General features: G+C 40.8%; 1 protein-coding gene across 4 annotated transcripts in view; it reads right to left on the reverse strand.

The window, feature by feature from the left end:
* The window catches only part of LOC125006254 (AMP deaminase 2-like), a 30,840-nt gene that overhangs the window by 9,144 nt on the left and 1,273 nt on the right, over positions 1–20,423 (reverse strand). Inside the window, exons 1-3 of one of the 4 annotated variants that reach the window (XM_047582149.1) lie at positions 17,795–18,516; positions 2,334–2,464; positions 1,876–2,006 (exon numbers count right to left, since the gene is read on the reverse strand). In XM_047582149.1, coding sequence (XP_047438105.1) covers positions 1,876–2,006; positions 2,334–2,464; positions 17,795–18,245 — 713 coding nt within the window. In that variant the 5' untranslated portion in view covers positions 18,246–18,516. Of the gene's footprint in view, positions 1–1,875; positions 2,007–2,333; positions 2,465–7,877; positions 8,221–17,794; positions 18,517–20,423 lie in introns of those variants that run through there. The other 3 variants (XM_047582150.1, XM_047582152.1, XM_047582151.1) reach the window with 3 other exon arrangements.

A 20,423-nucleotide genomic window follows, 5' to 3' on the forward strand; every position in this document is an offset into this window, starting at 1 on the left:
CAAATATAGGCACAAGCCACACTCCAATAAGCACTCTGTCTCTCACACACAGATACACTACATACATGAAGGTTAGGGCTGCACGATAAATCGTTCGAAAATCGCAATCTCCATTCACCTATACACGTGACCTCATTTCAAAAACCACAGTGATTCTTTAGGCATTTTTTTTCACAAGCGGCATCACAAACAACCTGATTTTTTCAAGCGACCCTAGCGGCAGCACTGCCGCTGACTCCTCCCTGGACCTATAGTAAAGCGCCTTTACAACGCGTGATTCCGTCAGTGGAGGAAGCGCCTGCAGCTGAGTGTGTGAAAACAGTGAGGGAGAGAAGCAGAGAGGAGTCAGCGGTAAAGAGAGTTAAATGGATGGTGAAGAAACCCCAGGTGGTAGTGGCGAGAGTCACCCACAGACCTGAACCCAACTCGTGCCTAAAAACGCACGCTCCACATTCTAAGGAAATCTCAATGTTTGATACTCTACTTGAATGAATATTTTAATGTTTTTTTTTGTTTTGATTTGTATAAGTTCATCAGTGCAATAAACAGTGTGTAAAAAAAAAAATCACACTAAAGTATCATGATCTCAATTCTAAGCAAAAAAAAATCATGATTGACTTTTTTTCCAGAATCGTGCAGCCCTAGTATAGGCACAAAGAATTTTAGGTATTAAGATATTAAAGGAGACCTATTGTGCTTATTTGCTTTGCTAGATTTGAATTATCTGACTCTATTACAAGAGTAGTCTTTTCTTATTTATGCCCTCAGTCTTGGTCATATTCACACCAGGCTTGTGTGATCCACTTGAAATGGACCTTTTCTCTGGTGCGGAGAAGTGAAGCGAAAGCTGCAGCTGGGACTCAGTTCACTTGTTTGGTCTGCACCAGAGTCCATAACGAACCCTGGTACGCTTCATTTGTCCTGTGAATGTAATCCGAACCTTTTCCGAACCAAATGCAATATCTGAGCGCCTTATTGGCTCAAACAGGCTTCCGTTTGGTGAAGCAGCAAACTCTGGGACTGAAAAATTAAGACAATGCCAAAAACAGTAGTACTGGAAAAGGCCACTTGAGGCTGATTGACTCCATTCATGACAATTGAAGGCGTTGAATTCAATTATTCGTGTCGTAGTAAGGCTTTAACTTCTATATAATTAAGGTATGCTTGCTTTGAGGGACAGGTGGATGTCTTCAGTAGCAGCCTGCAGAGGCATCACCATGTTGACTATTTTCAGATTAGTCCAGATTTAGGTGGAAACAGACAGTTCCAAGATGACACTGGATGGAGACACCACATTGTGCTTAAAGAGGTCCTTCAGGAAACCTGTATGTCATGGATCTTTATATACAGTCGGTAAGAAGACCATAGATAAATGGTACGTTTGATACCTGTTGGAAACCCAGGAGAGTAGTCTGAAGCCTTAGATGTGGGTCAACCGAGATTACTTTTACATTCCCGTACCTCATTATTTGCATGTTTAACATGAACATCAAGCAAATCAAGCAAAGCAAAATAAGTCTCCTTTAAAGGTGATTGACACAAACAGAAAACTATTATCAGTTAGTAGTGGTAAACCCTGATTTGTAACCAAGGTTTTGCCACATATCTACCCAACAATCAGCTTAGTGGCGCGAGTAGCGTCAACCCCAGCGTCTGAGAAAGACTCCACCTCCTCGTTAAAGCTAGACCAGTTACCGGATTTCTGGGGTTAGTTATTCCACACACTAGCATGTTGGAAGCTCATAAGCATGTGTGTATGTGTAAAGCAAGACAGTGTGTAAAAGGTTGGAGGAAGAGACGGAACTATGTCTCTCTGAGTTCATATAAACAGTTTATTTAACTGACTGTGTGTGTGGTGTGTTTGCGTTTCCTCACTTAATGTCCTGACTGATTTGCCTCTCCAGGCGGTGCCGGCGTTCTTCCAGCTGTTCGATGGGGCTGTCCTCCGGGAACTCATAAGGAGCAGTCCGCATCTCGCTCTCTGTCATGCTGCGTGTGAACAGCTCCTAGTTCAAACCAGAGGTACATCATTCATGGTGTCATATAACACGTCAATATCTGTGTACGTATGGAAAACACGGAGGCTTGAACAAAATAATCTGTTGTATTTCCATTCAAATGAAGTCATAAAAGGTGATGCCATTCAGATTATTAATAGGAACTACTTTATTATGGACACAGGCTAAACCAGCTAAACTGCTGGTTTTAAAATGAACCAATACTGAACTAAGTGTAGTGTTTAGAAAATCAGCTGTATCAAGAAGGTTGAATATCTGATTATGATTTTTTTTTTTTCAGTTTCTACTGCATATCTCTAAATTTGAACATCTCACCTCTGCAATCTCTTTGTACTTTTCCTCCATTGATGTTCGCAGGTCAATTGGGTAGTGTGAGAGAGAAACAGGCGTCCCAGGGAGGGATCGCTGGGTCTTCAGGGGTTTGGGCCCAGATGCAGCGTACAAATCTGCAGGAATACAAAAAAAGGGGTTATGAGATATGACAAGAATCAGATTTGGAACACTTAGTTACTATTAGTTGTCTTTATTTGCAGGTTCCAAACCCAGGTTGCAAATGCCACAGTTTAAACAAAATGATCATATACTGGGAAAAGATAAAAGGCCAGAATGTATGTGTGTATGTGTGTGTATATATATATATACACACACACTACTGATCGTATGTTAATCGCCTTTTGCCACACAAAGTTACACAGTTTAGCTTTCAGCATCTGCAGACACGCAACAGGAATACAACAATCTATTTTTAACTTTATCATCATGACCACATCTAATAAAGTCTTCTCCTTCCTGCAAAGTATCATAGCAACCAAAGCTAAACTTTATTTTCTTTCACTTTGGTCTATTGCACGGATTAAAGTAAAACGAGTGAAGCAGCAGTCCTTCCTGTTAACTTGTAAATTCTACCAGTAAGGGATAAATATCTTGTGTGTACTTACGCAAAAAATGTTGGATTGATTTGTTTGATTGTTTTTAACTAGAATTGCTCCCAAAGCAAGGTATTTACAAGAGAGTAGATAAAAGCAAGTCATCGTGTCTAGCCAACTGCATGCAACATATTCTGCTAAAAGTCATGGATGTACAGACATGCACGGACCATCTTGGTGCTTGGTGTGACAACAGACACAGACAGCAGTTTTTGACAGACCTGTTAAAAACAGGGTAAGCTAACTAGTACAGACAAAAATAGAAAATAATTTAGGTTTGGTCTACCCAAGATTGCAATGTGTGGTAGTTTCAAGGAGAAAACATGCACAGACTTGGCTCAGACAGTATAGCTTACTCTCATGTAATGTCTCATGGATTCCAGATTAACTCCTATTTGCATCAACTCTAATCACTTTGTTACATACAACTGGAATCTCTGTCAGCTACAACAGTTTTTACATAAGTTATGGTGACAAATGACTCCTTTTTCTTTCTTCTCGTTTCCTTTTTTCAGAGAAATATATGCAAAAGCTTAACAGTCAGGCAGATGAAAAATGCAAAGAATACATATCTCTGATAAACTACAGAGCCTTGTGGCTGCGGCTGCAGTCTGCGACAGAGTATGAAAATCCTTGTAAAATGTTCAAGAAGAGAAGCCGGCTTAAGAAGGCACAGCTGTAGCAGCAGATACTGTGTCACGCTCACATAAACATGCACGGTCTCGGAAAAGAATTCAACATGTACACGATGACACATGGACCAACACACCTGAGTGTGACAGAGAGGGGGTTTTCCCCATTCTGCTGTTGGAAACAGATGACACCTCTCCAGAATAAACCAAACAGCGAGAATACAATTATGGTGCAGTGAGATACAGCGAATCTACTGGTACTTGTTTGCTTTATACTACAGTTGCCATAGCTATAAGGGCACACAGAGTAATTCACTCACTCATATTAAGTATGGCTTTCGGAGTGGTGTGTTCAAGCTCATCTATAATTGGATCCATTATTGGCGCTGTGTTTGGCCTGTGACAATTAGTCTCTACCATCTGCTGTCTGCCTCTAAGGCAGCGGAGTCAGGAACGAGCAGAGGGCAACTCTCCACAGTAAACAGTACAAATCTCTAATATAGAGGTGACACTATATTATTACGTACTGAATATAAAGGCGTTATAATCAGTTGGCAGAATGAAATGTCACCGAACCATATTTTGCTAAAGTTTTCTTAAACCATGTCACCAGAACACTGCACAGTTTCTTTTACTTCAAACATTTTCTGAATTTTCTGTACCGACTAGCTATTTACGGGCTGATATATACTGCTTCTATACTATATATTTCTGCAATAAATGAATACCAGCTGGGCTTGTATGTCATATTACATATTTAGATGGGCAAACAAGAGCCTTGTGTACACACAGAGCCCCAGTATAGAATCCACGTAATCCTTCTGATTTTCCGTCACAGATGACTTTTAATCCAGTACACGGCCGATTCTATTTATCACTGTGACATCACTGGGGTAGGCAGCACAAACATTATGAAGACTTTTATGTAAGTAAACACACTCAACAAAGTAGCTCTTATAGTGTTTTTGTGAACCTTTATATAATCGATCATGTTTTTGAGCACAGGCTGGCCAAAAGACAAACCTCTAGCTTCACTGTGAAACATGATGTTCACTGTGTGTCTGCATGTTTTAGAAAGAAATGTCTCAACTACTTCTCGTGAGTTTATTTCATATCTAAGTTATCCTACCTGTCCATTAGATTCAGAGCAGCAGCAGACTAGTTTTGGCAGTGTCACACTTGATCATACTGAAGAAGCAACAATATTACTTTATTCTCTTTAATGGACTTAAAGCATATTTTTTTTATACTTTGTATAAAACAAATGTACAAGAAGCTCCACAGATTTACTGAAGGTTGTTTTTGACATTTCAGTTGAATGTAACCAGCGTCAGCTTGTATCAGTTATGGCTATTGAATTACAATGACGTACTTGTTGATTGAAGTTTATCTGGAATGTTTGACCACTAGTGACACTGTGGTGTTGTTTCTACCAGAAGATCTGCATTTTGTTGACAATGTGTGCAAAATTGTATCAGTGATGTCAATGCTCTAAACTAAGACTCCACTGAATAATCGGGCAGTGTTACAGTTATTACCGTAGCACATCATCCATCCATCCTCACACAGAGAGACAGAAGCCTGATTCATGCCTACGACCAATTTAGAATCACCAATCAGTGACCTCTTTGGAGTGCGGAGAAAACCCACACAGGTAAAAAAAAAAGCATCCTCCACACAGAAAGGCCCCAACCAGCCAGCAGGTTCCAACCCAGAAATGTTCTTGCGATGGGACATCAGTGCTAATCACTGGGCATCCAGGCTGCTCAGCAGGTGATCAATCATCACTTCATATCTTCTGCTGCTGATCTCACTTCTAACCTGAGAGAAACTGCAGATTTTGAAAAAAAAAAAAAAATTGCCCACTTTATGTAATACTAATTAAGAGTAGAATTTCTGCCAAACAGCAGATGATCACAGACCTAAACTGAATCACTGAACAATAGCTTCACTTATTTGAGGATGAAAGTGAATTTTGATGATATTTGATAATGGATTTGGAAGGACTGCAAGGGTTTGGATTTGGTAAATAGCTGTGATTCATGTCTGACCCTAGGTTTTGCTGTCACTACGGAAAAGAACTGTGCTTCCCCTGTTTCTAGTCTAAATTCCAAATCTATTCTGTACTTGTCTGCCACTGGTGGGAATGTTTAATGATGGATTCATGAGTGTCAACAGGAGGTGACATTGCTCAAAAACATGCCTTGTTCTTAGTCATCTTTTCACAGTACAGAGTAACACATTTAACCAAAACAACAGCCTCCAAGGTAACAGGCATTTTGGTGAACAGCGCTGGCCTTGCACTGCCTCATCTGCATGGATCTCAACTTGTTTTTCTTCTCCTTCATCCTTAATTCAAAGCATGCTCTCCTGGGTGCTCAAATACCAAAAGAACAAGCAGAGTACTTCTTTAAATCAGGAAAAATGCCAAAAAGTTGTAGCATGTTTTGTTTTACACCACGACACAATGGATGCTTTTTACTAACATGTCAATATGATCTTTTCTAAACCTTAAGAACTACTACATAGCGAGTCTCTCTCACCAGGATTTCACTTTTAATTTATTTTTCAAAAGTGAGGGTGTCTCTAATAGCAGGGAAACATTAACTGCTGTGTAAAGCAAACAATGTTTGAACACACGCTGACACAATGCCATAAATTGCACATTTCATCAACGGCTGTTTGTTTAATTGCACCAAACAGGCAACGACGCTTCTCTGTGTGTGTGCTTGACCTTTTTCATAATTGGTCAGTATCTTGCAGATGCATATTAAGAACGACTGCATCCATAGTCAATAATCATTAATAGTGAAAATCGTTTTTCGCAGGAACAGTGAACAGCTCCACAGTGAAATAAAAACAGTGAAAGGCTAACGACAATTACAACAAATGAATGTCATTAACTCAGTAAATCAGTCACTTTACTATTTACAAATTACAGTATCAGTATCACAACAATACAGAACTGACTGTGTCAAAATGAAATGCCACTAAGCCAGTAAAGCAATAACACGGACATGTTGCCAAGTCCTACATACTGTTGTTCTTGTGTACTGACCTTGTGTCTGTAAGTGAACTAGTCAGACATATCCAACACAACCAGACTGTGTACCATTAACAAACCACAAGAATAACCATAAACACAACTTTATGAAACAATTAAATGGAAACATGGCCAATGCATACAAGACAACCTGCTGCATGAGAAAACGAATGCATTGTGGGCGTCTGAGCATGAGACAAACTGTTGATGCATAAATATAAAGCAGTACTGGACAATACTGCATGTGAGCAGAGTATCATCCAGTACTAATGGTTTAGTATTTGGTCTAGTGTGACTGTGGGTCTAGTGTTTAGAAACTTTGTTTTTCTTTAAAGGGTTTCACTTTATTCCCTGAACGGGAGAAAGATGACACACACTTCCGATGTTCCTTAGCAACCACAGACTAGAATAAACCTCTGCTTTGGGTCTTCACGTCTAAAGTGTATCATTGGTGCCCTGCACTCAGAAGGGAACAAACATGGGTGATGACATTTTCAAGATTAAAACTGCTACCTGCAATATCACTATCTAAACAGTTGGGGTATTTATATCAATATACATAAACCTGGGAGCAGGAAAAAACACAGCAATACGCAAAACAGATGCCAGCTGTTCTCAGTAAACACCGTCATTACAAACACCAGGAAAGTCAGCATGTTAAGGTGGGCATTTAAAACTCAAGCAGCATCTTCTTGAACTAACGGCCTCAGGAGCATGGGGATGATGAAGTTTAAATTTGCAATTGGATGTTTATTTCCTCCCAGCTTGTGTAGCACCTGTTAAGGGGTTAACACAGTGCTGGAACCTGTACAGTCATCTAGAGCAAGTGCGATAAACTGCATATGTTTTGTTTTTGTCTTTCATTAATTAATCCCCTGGGTTATAGCACTGCATCACACTGAACTGGAGCAAACAGCATCAGGGACTTAACGCCCCAGATGTTCACTCACTGAAACCACTCGTTTCAAAAATCTGAATCATAACCACGGCCAACCCTGTATCCTTAATTAAAAAAATACCCGTCCTCATCTCCTCTTTGCCCTCATTTCTATATCTCCCACCAATGTCTTCTACATGCTAATACCATGAACTGTGTCGGCTGGTACCTCACCTGTCACTATAAGCTCGCTTGTGCAGTATTTTTGGGGTGATAACGCTTAACACGTAACTGCTGAAACTTCTAGCAACACAGTATTCATATTAACAGATGCTACAGTCTGAGGTACTGTCCTTGATCGATGAGCATAGGTTACAGTACCTCTATCTGCCTGTCTTGTCCTGTTTTCACAGTCTCCGTTACGGTCGCAGTGGCCTTGTCTGAGCTCTTGCGGGATGCTGGGACATGTAACTAGGCCCGGGACGGCCGATGTACCCTCCCCCGCTGGTACAGTGGTAGAGAGAGAGAATGACAGCAAATAGAGAGAGCAGCTCTGACACTGAGAGCAGGCAGTCTCCCTCCTTTTGTCTTCCCGTTGCTTCTCCTCTCGCAACTGCCGCTGCCGATAATGTGCTGGTGAAGCAGTTTTTTCCCTCTTTCCCTTGATGCTGTTCCTCTCTCTATGCCTCTCAGCTGCTTCCTGGATTATACCGGTCTTCGGTGCATGAACAGCACAGTCTTCAAGCTCCCGGATTTAAATACTGGGTTGGAATATACCACGTGGCAGAAAAGGGGAAGGGCCGGGGTGAACCACTTTATTCTCCATTGTGCTGTAAAATGGAGGAGGCCCCGGATAAGTGGCCACTCCCACTTCTTCTCCGCCTCCCACCTCTTATTTATGAACACACTGTTTCAGTTATGTGCAGGACTGTAAGCCACTGCATTACGTTGTGAATACCAGTGCTTCAACACAAAGTCTGAACTGAAGAGAAGTTACAATGTGGTGTTGTATCAAGAGCTATTAATACTTGAATCTGAATGTAATCACGTTATTGCTGTGATTGTGTTTTACTGGTATCATCTTTTGATGCTGACGTGTTTGTGTCATGCCGTGAACGTCATTTCCTTACACAACACACAGTTTAACTTTTCTCATGATTTTAATTATTTTATGACAGACCCACCAGACAATTTGCTGTCTGTTATGGCTACTTCAGCTGTGATAACCTTCTGTAAATATCAATATCTGTACAACTAACAACAACTGCATTTAAACTGTATTTTATATAGAATGTTTCACCACTGACCACGTGATGCCAATGGTCGGGCTAGTTCCTTCCTCCCTTACAGGACAGGGTAAAGCTGCTCGCAGTATTTCACAACACAAAACGAACCCTGCTACCCCTCCATTAATTCTTTTGTTACTGTTGTTGTTTTTTTTTTCAAAGCAACACTTGAAGCAAACAGCGTCACCAAACCTTCCAGATGAAGGTCGCACAAATGTAGGAGCGCAAAACGTGACAGATATACAAAAGGCACACGACAACGAGGAATTCTGGACAGATCCTCATTTCAGTTCGATAACACTAAACACCAACACACGTGTCAACAGTGTCGCTCTACCTGCCATTAAAACAGCTCCGTGGCGTCCACTCAAACTTAGCTGTACCAGCTGTGTGTTGTTTGTAGCCATTCACAATTAAGGATAAAAACACAGTGAAATTTTATGTGCATTTTAATGGCAGAGGACACTCGGGAAATTGTGCATACCGTTCTAACCACAATCAGCCCTGACCCACAATCCACAGCATTTGAATAAAGACGCACAATACTCTCATTGCTCTAGATGTGCAATGTCTACATTGGGACTAAAATGGTGAGCTCAGTCATATATTTTCTGTGTACTGAGGGTGGAACTCCAGCTCATTTGAGGTCTTACTCGACAGGAAATCAACAGTCTATTTTAAACTCCGTGCAAAAAGAAAACGCAGCAAACATGAAATTTTTTTATCAAACAGCTCATCAACTCAAGCCTAAAACTGAGGCTACTGATTTGTCACATATAACTGATCTTTAATTTTGATAGTAATACACCTGTACAGATAAAGTAATAAATTGATAAAATGATCCTAAAATAATTTTTGAGAATGACAAAGTCAAGTCAAGTCCCCAAGTCTTTTTTAATTCAATATGCTCTTCCTCACGTCAGCACCTGTCATCCACAATACGCACAATTCTGTTATACATTTAGGTCATATTTTCTCATATTGAAATATATCACCAGTAAAGCAAAGCATAAACTCTTGGGTAACCTAATCAATAGTGCATTAATCAATTAAGCAATTTCACTGCATTTTTTTTTTTTTTTTTTAGCATGACACAATGGCAGGATGGGATGTCAGACTTATTCACACAGACACAGATGAAGCTGTATAGGAGGCTGCTGTAAACATTCCATAATGTTAGCTTAGAGATTTCTACGGGTGGTTCAGTAACAGACTGAATGTCATATATCCTGTAGGCCTAGGGCTTGTAAGGTTTTCTCATCCATACATTACAATTCTACAAACTTGTACTAACTTGTTGCAGGCTTCTTCTTTCACTCTCTCTTCTGAACTTAATGACAGAAACGGCAATGAACATATTACACTGTATTCTGCTATAACACAAGACAACCAGAAAATCAATTGTAGGATTTGCTACCAAAATCAGTTAAACACACATTGCTGTTGTCAATTGTGTTCAAATGTGTGTCCTCGGAGGGCACTCTGAGTGCCCATGTTTGCTTTTTCAACCCCAGCTTCACCCTTTGTGTTATTACCTCTGTTGTGGCCAACACATCGTTTTTTTCCCATGAGCCTTATCTACAGAGCGGGGGAGTTGCTGTGCACCACCATAAACTCCCTTTCTCCCAGCGGAGAAGCTGGTATTATTGTTAACAGCATTGTCAATAAATCCCATGAGAATAAAAGTGGGCAAATAAAAATGCTTCCCAGCATTTGGACTGATGCTTCCATCAAGACATCGGGAACCCTCTCAAAACAAATCCTCCCGAGAGATCGTCACATACAAATGTACCCAAATGCTGTGTGCTCATGCAAAAACATTTGTAGATGCACACACTCAAAAGGAAAAGCATGAACTGGATCACATCCCTTTTTTCAATCCTATGTGATTATCCAGAGTCTGTGTCACTTCTGTCAGGGCGGCTCTCACCATATCTGAATGTAGCTGATAGGAGGAACATAGTGTCACTATGTAACACACAGCATTACATGGACCTCCTGAGGTCAATATCCTACTCCTGAGACAAAAAGTTGTGTCAAGGCTCAAAGTCAGAGATAAAATAAAAGGACTATGGCTTCACGGAGATGATTGAGGGTGGAGGCTTCTGATAACACATGTTTAGTTTCTAGGAATAACACTCGAACACACCTTGGCAGTGGTATCGTGGTGTGGACTCACCAATCTTCCTTGTATAACTAACTTTCTATAGAAAGAATTCTGTAAGAGTAACACATGTTTAGTTACTGTTCCAAATCATGTCTGATGCAGCACCACAACTTTCAATCAGATTGAGATGGGAGGTATAAAGCTTTCATTATCCGTTCATTAGGAAAATATTAGCATCAGATAACCATGCAAACGCCTCTTGCGTCTCTCTTGGTGGAAAAAAATTACATAAACTTTCAACAAATGTTTGTTAAGCATCAGACAATGTTGACAAGTCCTCGCAAGGGACAGAAACATGATGAAAGCAAAACAACAAATTGTCATCTGATAATTGCAGTGGGGGCATGTGCAACGTTGTCAGTTTTCCGAGAGCATAAATGGCTACAGCAGCGACAATGGACACGATAACAGCTGAAATGTATGAAATGAAATGTAGTGAGAAACTATCCGCACCTTTTCTCAGGACATCACTCAGTACGTTTACATGCACGTGAAAAAAACTAATTATTGCCTTAATCGGACTATAACGGGAACTCAAGTGCATGTAAACATATTACTCCAACTAAAATCGGAGTTCTCTTTATCTGATCAAGACACACAGATAATGCGTTTGGAATTCGGTTTTCTCCGGCATGTATAAACTTAATCGGACAACTAACAGGATAATGTGTGTGCGCATGCTCCACAACCTCTGCGCTGGTGTGTGACCCCGGAACAAAAACATACAAGACAGGTGGTCGCAGAAGAAGAAGGTAAACAGAGCTGGTAGAAGAACCGTCTGAGGGATAGTGCGCATTTTATCTGCACCAGAAGTATGGCCAACATTATGTACGAGATTAAATAATGTACTACTGTTTGAAATGCTGGTCTGCAGCATGAACGACTCTTGTTTATTATATAACGTAATAGGTCAACTGGAAAGCGAACCGTATTAACATGGCATTGACACGCTGAAAAGACACATAGCGCCACCTAGTGTGGAGGAGGAGGACATGTTCCCGTCAGTTATTCGATTTTCTCCGCTGCATGTAAACTGGGACAAGGACTGTAGTCAGAAAGTCAAATTTCGAGCATAGTTCAATTAAGCTGTGCATGTAAACGCACTGACTGAGCAGGGACACGGGTGATCACATATTCCTAGTGAGTAGGGTTGGCCATCGTTTGGATTTCATCGATTCCGATTCTGATTCTCAATTTTGATTCCTGTTCTAAACGATTCTCCATTACGATTCTTTGAGGTGTAGGTCAACAGGTCACAAATATTTCACACGAGAATTTTTTCATTTGAAAAAGCCTTTACACAGGCCATTTTTATTTATTCACATTGCCAGTTAACTTGATACAGTTTAATTTGGTTGCTGTACTGTAACTAGGGTATTCAATCACAAGGGAGGGTCCCTAACTTTAACTGTAAAACTGAAACTTGCTGAAATAACACCACAAGTTGGCAACAACAAAGACCTGAAGACCAGGTGGGTGGGTATGGCCCCTTTCACATTGACCCACGATGACATTTTTCGCTCCATCACGTCAAACAATCCAGGTCAACGACTCGGCAATCAACTCAGGATTTTATCAGATTATTTCCGTTGTTGCGCTCCGACGCTGATATATCTGCCTGTTACATTCTGACTGTACTTCCTGACAGACTGTATCATTGTACAAGCTTCAGCTCAAAAACAAGTTTTTTGTACTCCCATAAAGACTGATCTCTGAAGGGCAGAGATTTTTGTTCCTTTTTTTCAAACAAATCAAATGTGTTGTTAGACGATGGAATGGAAGTGCACAGGCGAACGGCGACTGTGCGACTGTGTTTATATCCAGCTTGTATAGCGATCTCCCACTCTTGTTTAACGATCGTGGCAGCGCTCTGCATCCGAGGAAACCATGAGATTTAGAAGCATATATTATCAGGCTCTGTGCATGACACAGGGATTAATTCTGATATTAGCAGCGTTTTTAAAGAGCGAGGGTTTAACCGGTCCATTCTTCAGGTCATCAACAAACTGCAACGTTATCTGCAATGTATGCGATGACGTATGAGGGAGGAAAAAACAGGCACGCAGTTCTCACAGTGGGTCAACCCGGCATTTTCAGACCCGGGTCAACTCCTCTTTGGTGTGTTTTCACATCAGTAAAAGTCTGAGGTCGGACCTCCTGCTGTGAGAGCTGCATGCCTGTTTTAAAATCCCTCATACGCCATCTGTTGATAACCTGAAGAATGGACCAGTTGATTATTGTACCATGCAAGCAAAGGTGATTTATCATGTTTGTTGTGCATCCTCCTTTGGTAGTATTAAGTTTTTCACAGGTGTTGCACAGTGCCAATCTGTCCTTTTTCAAATTACAATGAAGCCAGACTTTCAAGCTGCGTTTTTTTGCAGTCCATGTTCAGAGGAGTGATGTTCTTCTTACTAGCAGAGCACACCAGGCAGAGTAATACAAACCCCCGAAACAAACTAGTGCGGGCATTTAGGGACCAAAAAAAAAAAAAAAAGAAAGAATCGAAATTCAAACAGCTTCTTAACGGTTCCGGAACCGGACCTTAGGACGTTCTCAACCCAACTACTGAGAACCTGGGAGACCATTAAATGAACAGCAGGTGGTGGGCAAGTGACTTGATGACTTGGTGAGGTCACAAGATAATAAAAAGACCAGTCAGGGACCAAATATCCTCCGAAACTAGCTCATCTGTAATAAAAAAGAGGAGGATGAAAAGAAAGCGGATCTTCATCATGGGAGTCGTGTTGGGAGCAGAGACAGACCAAAGCAGCGCATGTAACTGTACCTCAGCTACGACATACAACCCATCGTAACAATGTGTTTAAGCACTCTGTCATCCGGAAAATCACCCCTGTAAGAAATGTTGGACAGGTATGATTGTTGAGCCTAGCAGCTTAGTGTTTCTCTATATGTGTTGTGTTATTGCTGTGTTGTCGGCTATCTGGTTGCATTCAGCAACAACAGGCCCACCTGTTGGAGTGACAGAACCAAGGCCTTGGTTTCTAGCCCTCCAAAATCTCTTTTCCAGAACTGACACACTTCGTCTGTAAGCGACCGAGCTATTCATAGCAAAAGAAATGCTCTGGAATTTTCCATTCAAACACGGAGCAAATGGGTCCTCACTCGTGTCTGACTGAGCATCCAGAGACTGAGGACACTTGTTTCAAACTGATGACCTGACTTCACAACAATATGTTATAGAACCTCCCCCTAGTGGTGAAATGGAGAAGTGACAACATTCATGTTGTTAATGTGACGTTAAAGTGCTCAGTGAAAAGAGCAGGTCGTCAGAAAATGCCTGTACACACATGGAAATGTTTACAACTCTTTTTGATTGGATTGCACCAAATGTGATATTGCTGGTTCCCATTATGCTCTGCATTTACAGTTCAACAACATAATATATTGAATGGGCAGGGACACTGATGTTCGGCTCTGTCTCTTATTTGTGAAGAATATATCTCACTGACACCGTCTCAGAAGGAGTGGTAATCCCCCCACCCCCCGTGCTGTAACCACAGTGACGATATGCGGCATGTCACATGTCTGAGTCTAATACGTAGTCAGGGGGTGGGAGTGAGATCAGCTGGGGGGGTTGCCAGTTGGATGAGTTAAAGTTCACAGGGCAACAACGTGCAGATGTGCTAATGATTCAAGAAAGCAAGAAAGCCCTTTGGGGGTAACAGAACAGAGCTTACATGACTTGGCAAGTCATGAGATACAGAGTACGCATAAATTCAAGAGAGACCCACAGAGGAATGCCCTGATAGGAAGAGCACATCCAGTTAATAATGAACCAGAGCAGTGGAGCTGGAGGGGTGGAAGGAATACAGTAACCAGCCGTTTGCAACATGCAGCAGGATGAACGCAGTCCATAATGTACAGTGAGAAAGAAGCATGTGGACTAATGCAGAGCTGACAGTTTAAATGGCCTCTCACTTATAATTGATACAGTATTCGTTTAGGTCACGTTACAGGACAAACAGCTTAAGCATTAGTTATAGTCCTGCGTCACTGACATCGTAGGTACATCATAGCTCTGGTCCTGACACCGTAACCTGACGTGCAGTTCCCCAGAAATATGATTACGCATCTTAGTGTCTTAGTGACATGGACTGTAATGACTGTGATTGGTTCAAAATAAATTTGCTCAACTAGACAAGCACAGAAAGTTCTCCTTTGTTGTGTCTCCTAAATACCATCTACTCAGATATCTTCTCTATATTCTGTGCTGCAGTGATGAACTGCTGTTCCACATTTACTGACTCATCAACACAGCTGATTAGTCTCCACCCAGTGTTTTAGTGCCGTAATTACAGAACAATACTGACAACCCAGGGCAGGTAAAAATGCTTTCCACAGCGTAAAAACACTTACAGTGTAGGATTTGCGTAGACTGGTTGTAGGAGTCGAAGTCAAGCTTTACACTACAAATACAAGTATGCATCTACAATGAACACAATGTGTCACAACTAAAGCATTAAATAGATGATCAAACAGGCTCCAGAGAAGGTTGTTTTGAGTTAAAGAGGATCAAAATGGGAGCCTCCATATCTGGAAGCTAAAAAGCGAGGCAACAATTCAAAATGGAGAGAGGAATTCCCTGCACCACTGTGACAGATACTTTAATAACGTCTATATATCACGTCACGTAACTTCAGCTGCACAGCCTGGACATAGCACATTCTGTTTAATGTGATGCAGCGACGGCCCAGAGGGAGAGAGCGGCACCGAGGCAGAGATAGATTCCTGTAGAAGGATGAGCTGACTGAGCAATCAATGTTTCCACCACAAAATCACCCCTAAGCGTTACATAAGAGAATTGTTTGAAATGTCTACGAGTGCTGAAGAGATACATTTGGACAAAGGTAGAAGGTGACACGGAGCAGAGCAATTTCTGAAGATGCTACAGGAAATAAGAGAATATTTATGGGTTCAATTTGTGACTTGGTTAAAATTCCAACTGGTCAAGCTACAGCTACAATAAATTTACTACAGTAACAAGGCTACTGTGGTCTCACAGAAGTACACACAGTGCCCACATGCAGCACTTAAGACAGACTGTGAGTGCAGAGGGCTCAACCAAGCGGCTAATTGAGAGGACCTAAATGACTGCATGGATGGAGAGACCTCTAAGTTATTTATTACTGCAGCAAAGACGGGCTTCCTCAGCAAATAGTGCAATAGTGTGTGTCAGCATGAGTTACTGCTCGAGATCTGCTGCTGCATCTCTTCCAACACCGAACTTCTGTGCTGTGCTACGGCACGCTGAGGATATTGCTTCAAAGCAAATCAATATTAACATTTCATTTCTGTCATGGATAAATTACTGTTCTACTTTCTACTTTGGGCCCACAGAGACCAGTGAGCTTCAACCTCGAAGATAACCATAGAGCTATGAACATTTGGCCTGTATCTCATCACACTAAGAACTCCTACACAAACCCTGTGAACTGACATAACTGTAACCCACTGCCATCCACCATATGCCTGTAAGAAATGGGCCTGTTAAAATAAGTTTCAGTAGTTTCAAGTTCAAGTTTCAATGCGCCAGTGTCAAACCAATGTCAGTTTAATACTTCATAGAAATGTGTATGTTAGATTATTACATCCACTCAAGACGTCAGCTAATAAGCAGACTAAATTAAACCTTATTCGTAACTGCATCTAACAGGTAAATCTATTTAAAACTTACAAGGAGGGTGAACCTAAGTAATGATTAGCAGACTTAACAAGTATCAATACAAGAGAGTTGAACATACAAGATAAACCCATCTTACTGTCCTGTCCCTGGCAGATGAGATAAGGAAAGGCCGTAGCCAGTACACGCTGATAAACTGCAGCTGTGACTGTACGAGGGAGGCAGAAGAGGCCAAAAGGGCTGTCCCTTTACAATCTGATAATATACTCAGTCTATTCATTTTTACACACCAATCAACAAATCTCTTTTGAAAAGTGTGTAAGCGAAGAAAGTAAATGTTTAAAAATGCATTTCAGTTTAGTTTCGGTATTTTTTAATAACCCATCAGACACAGCAGCAGAACAACATTAAATATGCCATTTAACAAAAGTTAGGATATCAGTGAACCAAATGTTACAAATTTTATTTGGCATTTTAAAGAAGGACATAATGAATAGTTCCGATAGTTTTTATATGACGATTGTGGCAGTAATCCGTTAAAAAATGTGAAATATCCACATTTTGTGTGTTTTACTGTATGATAGTTTCTACTTATTTTAAAACCTTAACTGTAGTATTGATAGTAAGCGATAGAGGTTTGTCAGTCTTCTGTCTGATGGACAAATCTAATTCACAGCAGTTTTACTAATAATTCAGTAATAAATAGACTCTTGATTTACATACAGTCTTTGCAGCTCTTCTATGTTTTGATTGTTGTTTTATAACTGAACTCCACTGGGTTTTATACAGTTGTCCAGAAAAAGACACGTACATGAGTGAATATTATTTGACGATTCATACAGTAAATAGATGATAAACTGATTGATACAAAATAAAGCAGTTTTCCAAAGATCTGAATCTCAGCCTAAGTCTTGTTGTTCTTTAAGTGGATCATATCAGTGCATTACACACAATCTGTGCTGAATGTTATATATCCAATAAAGCAAAGCATCAAACAAATTCAACCAATGTATCAACAACAGATAAAAATAAAATTAAGCAACTAGATTTGCAGTCATCTCCACCTTGGTGCTCACTGACGGGCTAGAATAAATTCTGAAGCACCATTACATGAGCATCTGTAATCTCCTCCACCTCTATGTAACAGCCTAGAGTTCCTTCACTCTCTCTCTCTACGGTCCCCCCATTCACAAACACTCACCGGGGCTGGTGGTGCTCTGCAGGCTTCCCCTCTTGTGAAACGGGGATTTAGGTTTAGGCTTCCCTTGTCCATCGTTGGAGGAGGAGGAGGAGGAGGAGGAGGATGACATCTTGCTGTCTGAGCTCCAGTTACTACTGGAGCAGAGCGAGTCAGAGCTGTGTAGTTGCCAGCAGAGGGAGAGAGGAGTTTTAGCCCTGCTACTGGAGCTCTGTCTCATGGTGGGGTAATGGGACGGCAGGACCCATAGCAGCCCGGGAGAGGCTCCTCTGCAAAGTTGGCTCCTCCTCCCAGCCAGCAGCAGGCCAGCAGGCATGCCGCACAACAACAAGCTAAAAGGCAGCCCAAGGCTTCCCCGGCTCCTGCTGGGGGCCATCCTCTTTGGTTGCCCTAGCAACCAGGGAACGAGCTTCCTATAGCCCATGCAGTGAAAAACAACCACAGCGGAGGGCATTGCAAATCAAAGTGTGTAGCTAGCATGACACTCAACCAGCAAGTCCAGGGATCGACTGCACCCCGCCAGCCAAGGTGAACGAAGGACAAAAGTTTTTCCACTCGTCCAAATATAGCAGTTAGATACACAAGATATCACAGGAATGTGTTAATTCAGCCAAAAAAAGACAAAGGCTCCAGAAATGACGAAAAAAAATCAAAGAGCACTGAGTCAAGAAAGTACAGAAACCAACTTAGTGTGTAAGCTGACTGGTGACCTCCCAATCTTCTTTGCTGGAAAATTCTGAGGGGAGACAGAGAGACTAAACCCACGCAGCACCAGCCTGCCCGACATGAAGTATTATAAATAGTGACAGCCAATGCCCAGCAAGGGCTAGTAATACAACCTATGATAAGTACAGTGTGTGTGCAATTTCCCCAATATGGAGAGTGTATTGTAGGACCATAATAAGAATTCATTTACCAGATTTTTTTATAAGTGTTGTAAAAACATAAGCTTCCATAAGTCTGCACTGCAGAGCCCGTCAAAATGAAGGCCTTCGTTTCTTATTTTAATTCTTATTTTCAGACTCTCTTGGAATTTCTTGTTCCACCATACTCAAGTCTTACTTACATACGTTTTGCCTCTTTTAACGTGATCTTGACAAAAATGGCTTACTGAAATTATGTTAAATTAAGTATTTTACTTGTGACATCAACATTCATGTTTTCACAAAAAAATGCATCAGTGAATTACTGAAGCTTGAAGACACTACCTGTTGATTAAGTTATAATGATATTAAAGTATATTTTGGATTGTATCACTAACTAGAGTGTATTGACCAAGAGTGACTCAAAAAAGGCTCAAGATCCCCATCTAGTGGAGTAAGGATTGTATGCAGTTGAAGTAAATTGCTTTCAGATCATATAATTTCTGCTCAGTTTACCAAATTTAAAACTATACAAATGAAATATGTTGAAAGCCGGTTGAATTTTACAAAGTACATTACATAATTACGCCTTACACAATATGGTTAACGGGGATGCTACTAAAGGACTGCATAGTACCCTAGTTAGAAGATATTCTCACAACGCCTCCGTTATCATTGAAATTGTACAAAAAACTACACTTCACTGCAGGATCAGCGTTATATTTTTTGCAAGTAAACTCTGTTAAAAATGCATCAATAAACTGACAAATTATATATTTAATAATACAAGTTTGACTAATCCAGTTGAGGCAATAATACCCAACCAATCTGTAAAACTGAAACACAATATATATTCTGTATAGACACTACCAGTCAAACGTTTGGACACACTTCCTCACTGAATTGAATGAGAAGGTGTGTCCAAACTTTTTAATGACATGAAGACAAGAACCAATCAATCAACAACAACAAAACTCAATTCAACAATGTCATTCTTAAAAGATCATTTCAAATGTATAATTTGAAATAAGTAATCATTTATATTTGAAAACTAAACAGAAAAACTTGTTTCAGGGAGTCGCCAGCTTTTTCTGAAATCTGACCCAGTTTTCGATAGACTGTGCACTCACCATCTGGTGCAGCAGCAACAGCAAAGGCTACAGCAGAGTCCTACTTTTGTCAGAAAGGGGGGAAAATACTACCAACAGTATGTAAGACATTCTTGCTAAACTTTTACTCACATTCCCGAGGCCTTGCCAGGAAACACAAAGCAGATACACTGACCTGAAAGCTCTAGTTGAGGATTTCTCTTTGCTTCTGCAGCTCGGTCGAGCCGTCTGTCTGCACAGCCTCTTGCTTAAAATGAGACCAGTGTGCATATCACTGGCTGCTTAGGGATATTTTTTCACTCCTTCAGAGCAAAGCTCACCAAATTCAGCATTTTGTTTGCAGAGGCCATATGGCAAAAAAAAAAGTAAAGGACACAGTGTGCTCCCTTTCCACAAACAGTCTCCTCATAGGGAACGTGAAATTTAAAACACAGTTATGCCCGAATAATACAAATATTATACACCTTGCGTAAGTGACCAGGTTTTACTAATCAATTACTACAACTAAGCACTTGGTCTTTTCATTCTCTTTTTCATGTTTTGATTGTCATGATTTCTCTACTCTCTTGCTTTTCAGTATAACTCTACCTCTTTTGTTTAATATTTATCTTCAGCTGTGTTCGCTGTGTTTTTTCTATACAGTTATCATTGTGCTAAATG

The sequence above is a fragment of the Mugil cephalus genome, chromosome 4 (assembly GCF_022458985.1).
Source record: "Mugil cephalus isolate CIBA_MC_2020 chromosome 4, CIBA_Mcephalus_1.1, whole genome shotgun sequence".
NCBI classification, from domain to species: Eukaryota; Metazoa; Chordata; class Actinopteri; order Mugiliformes; family Mugilidae; genus Mugil; species Mugil cephalus.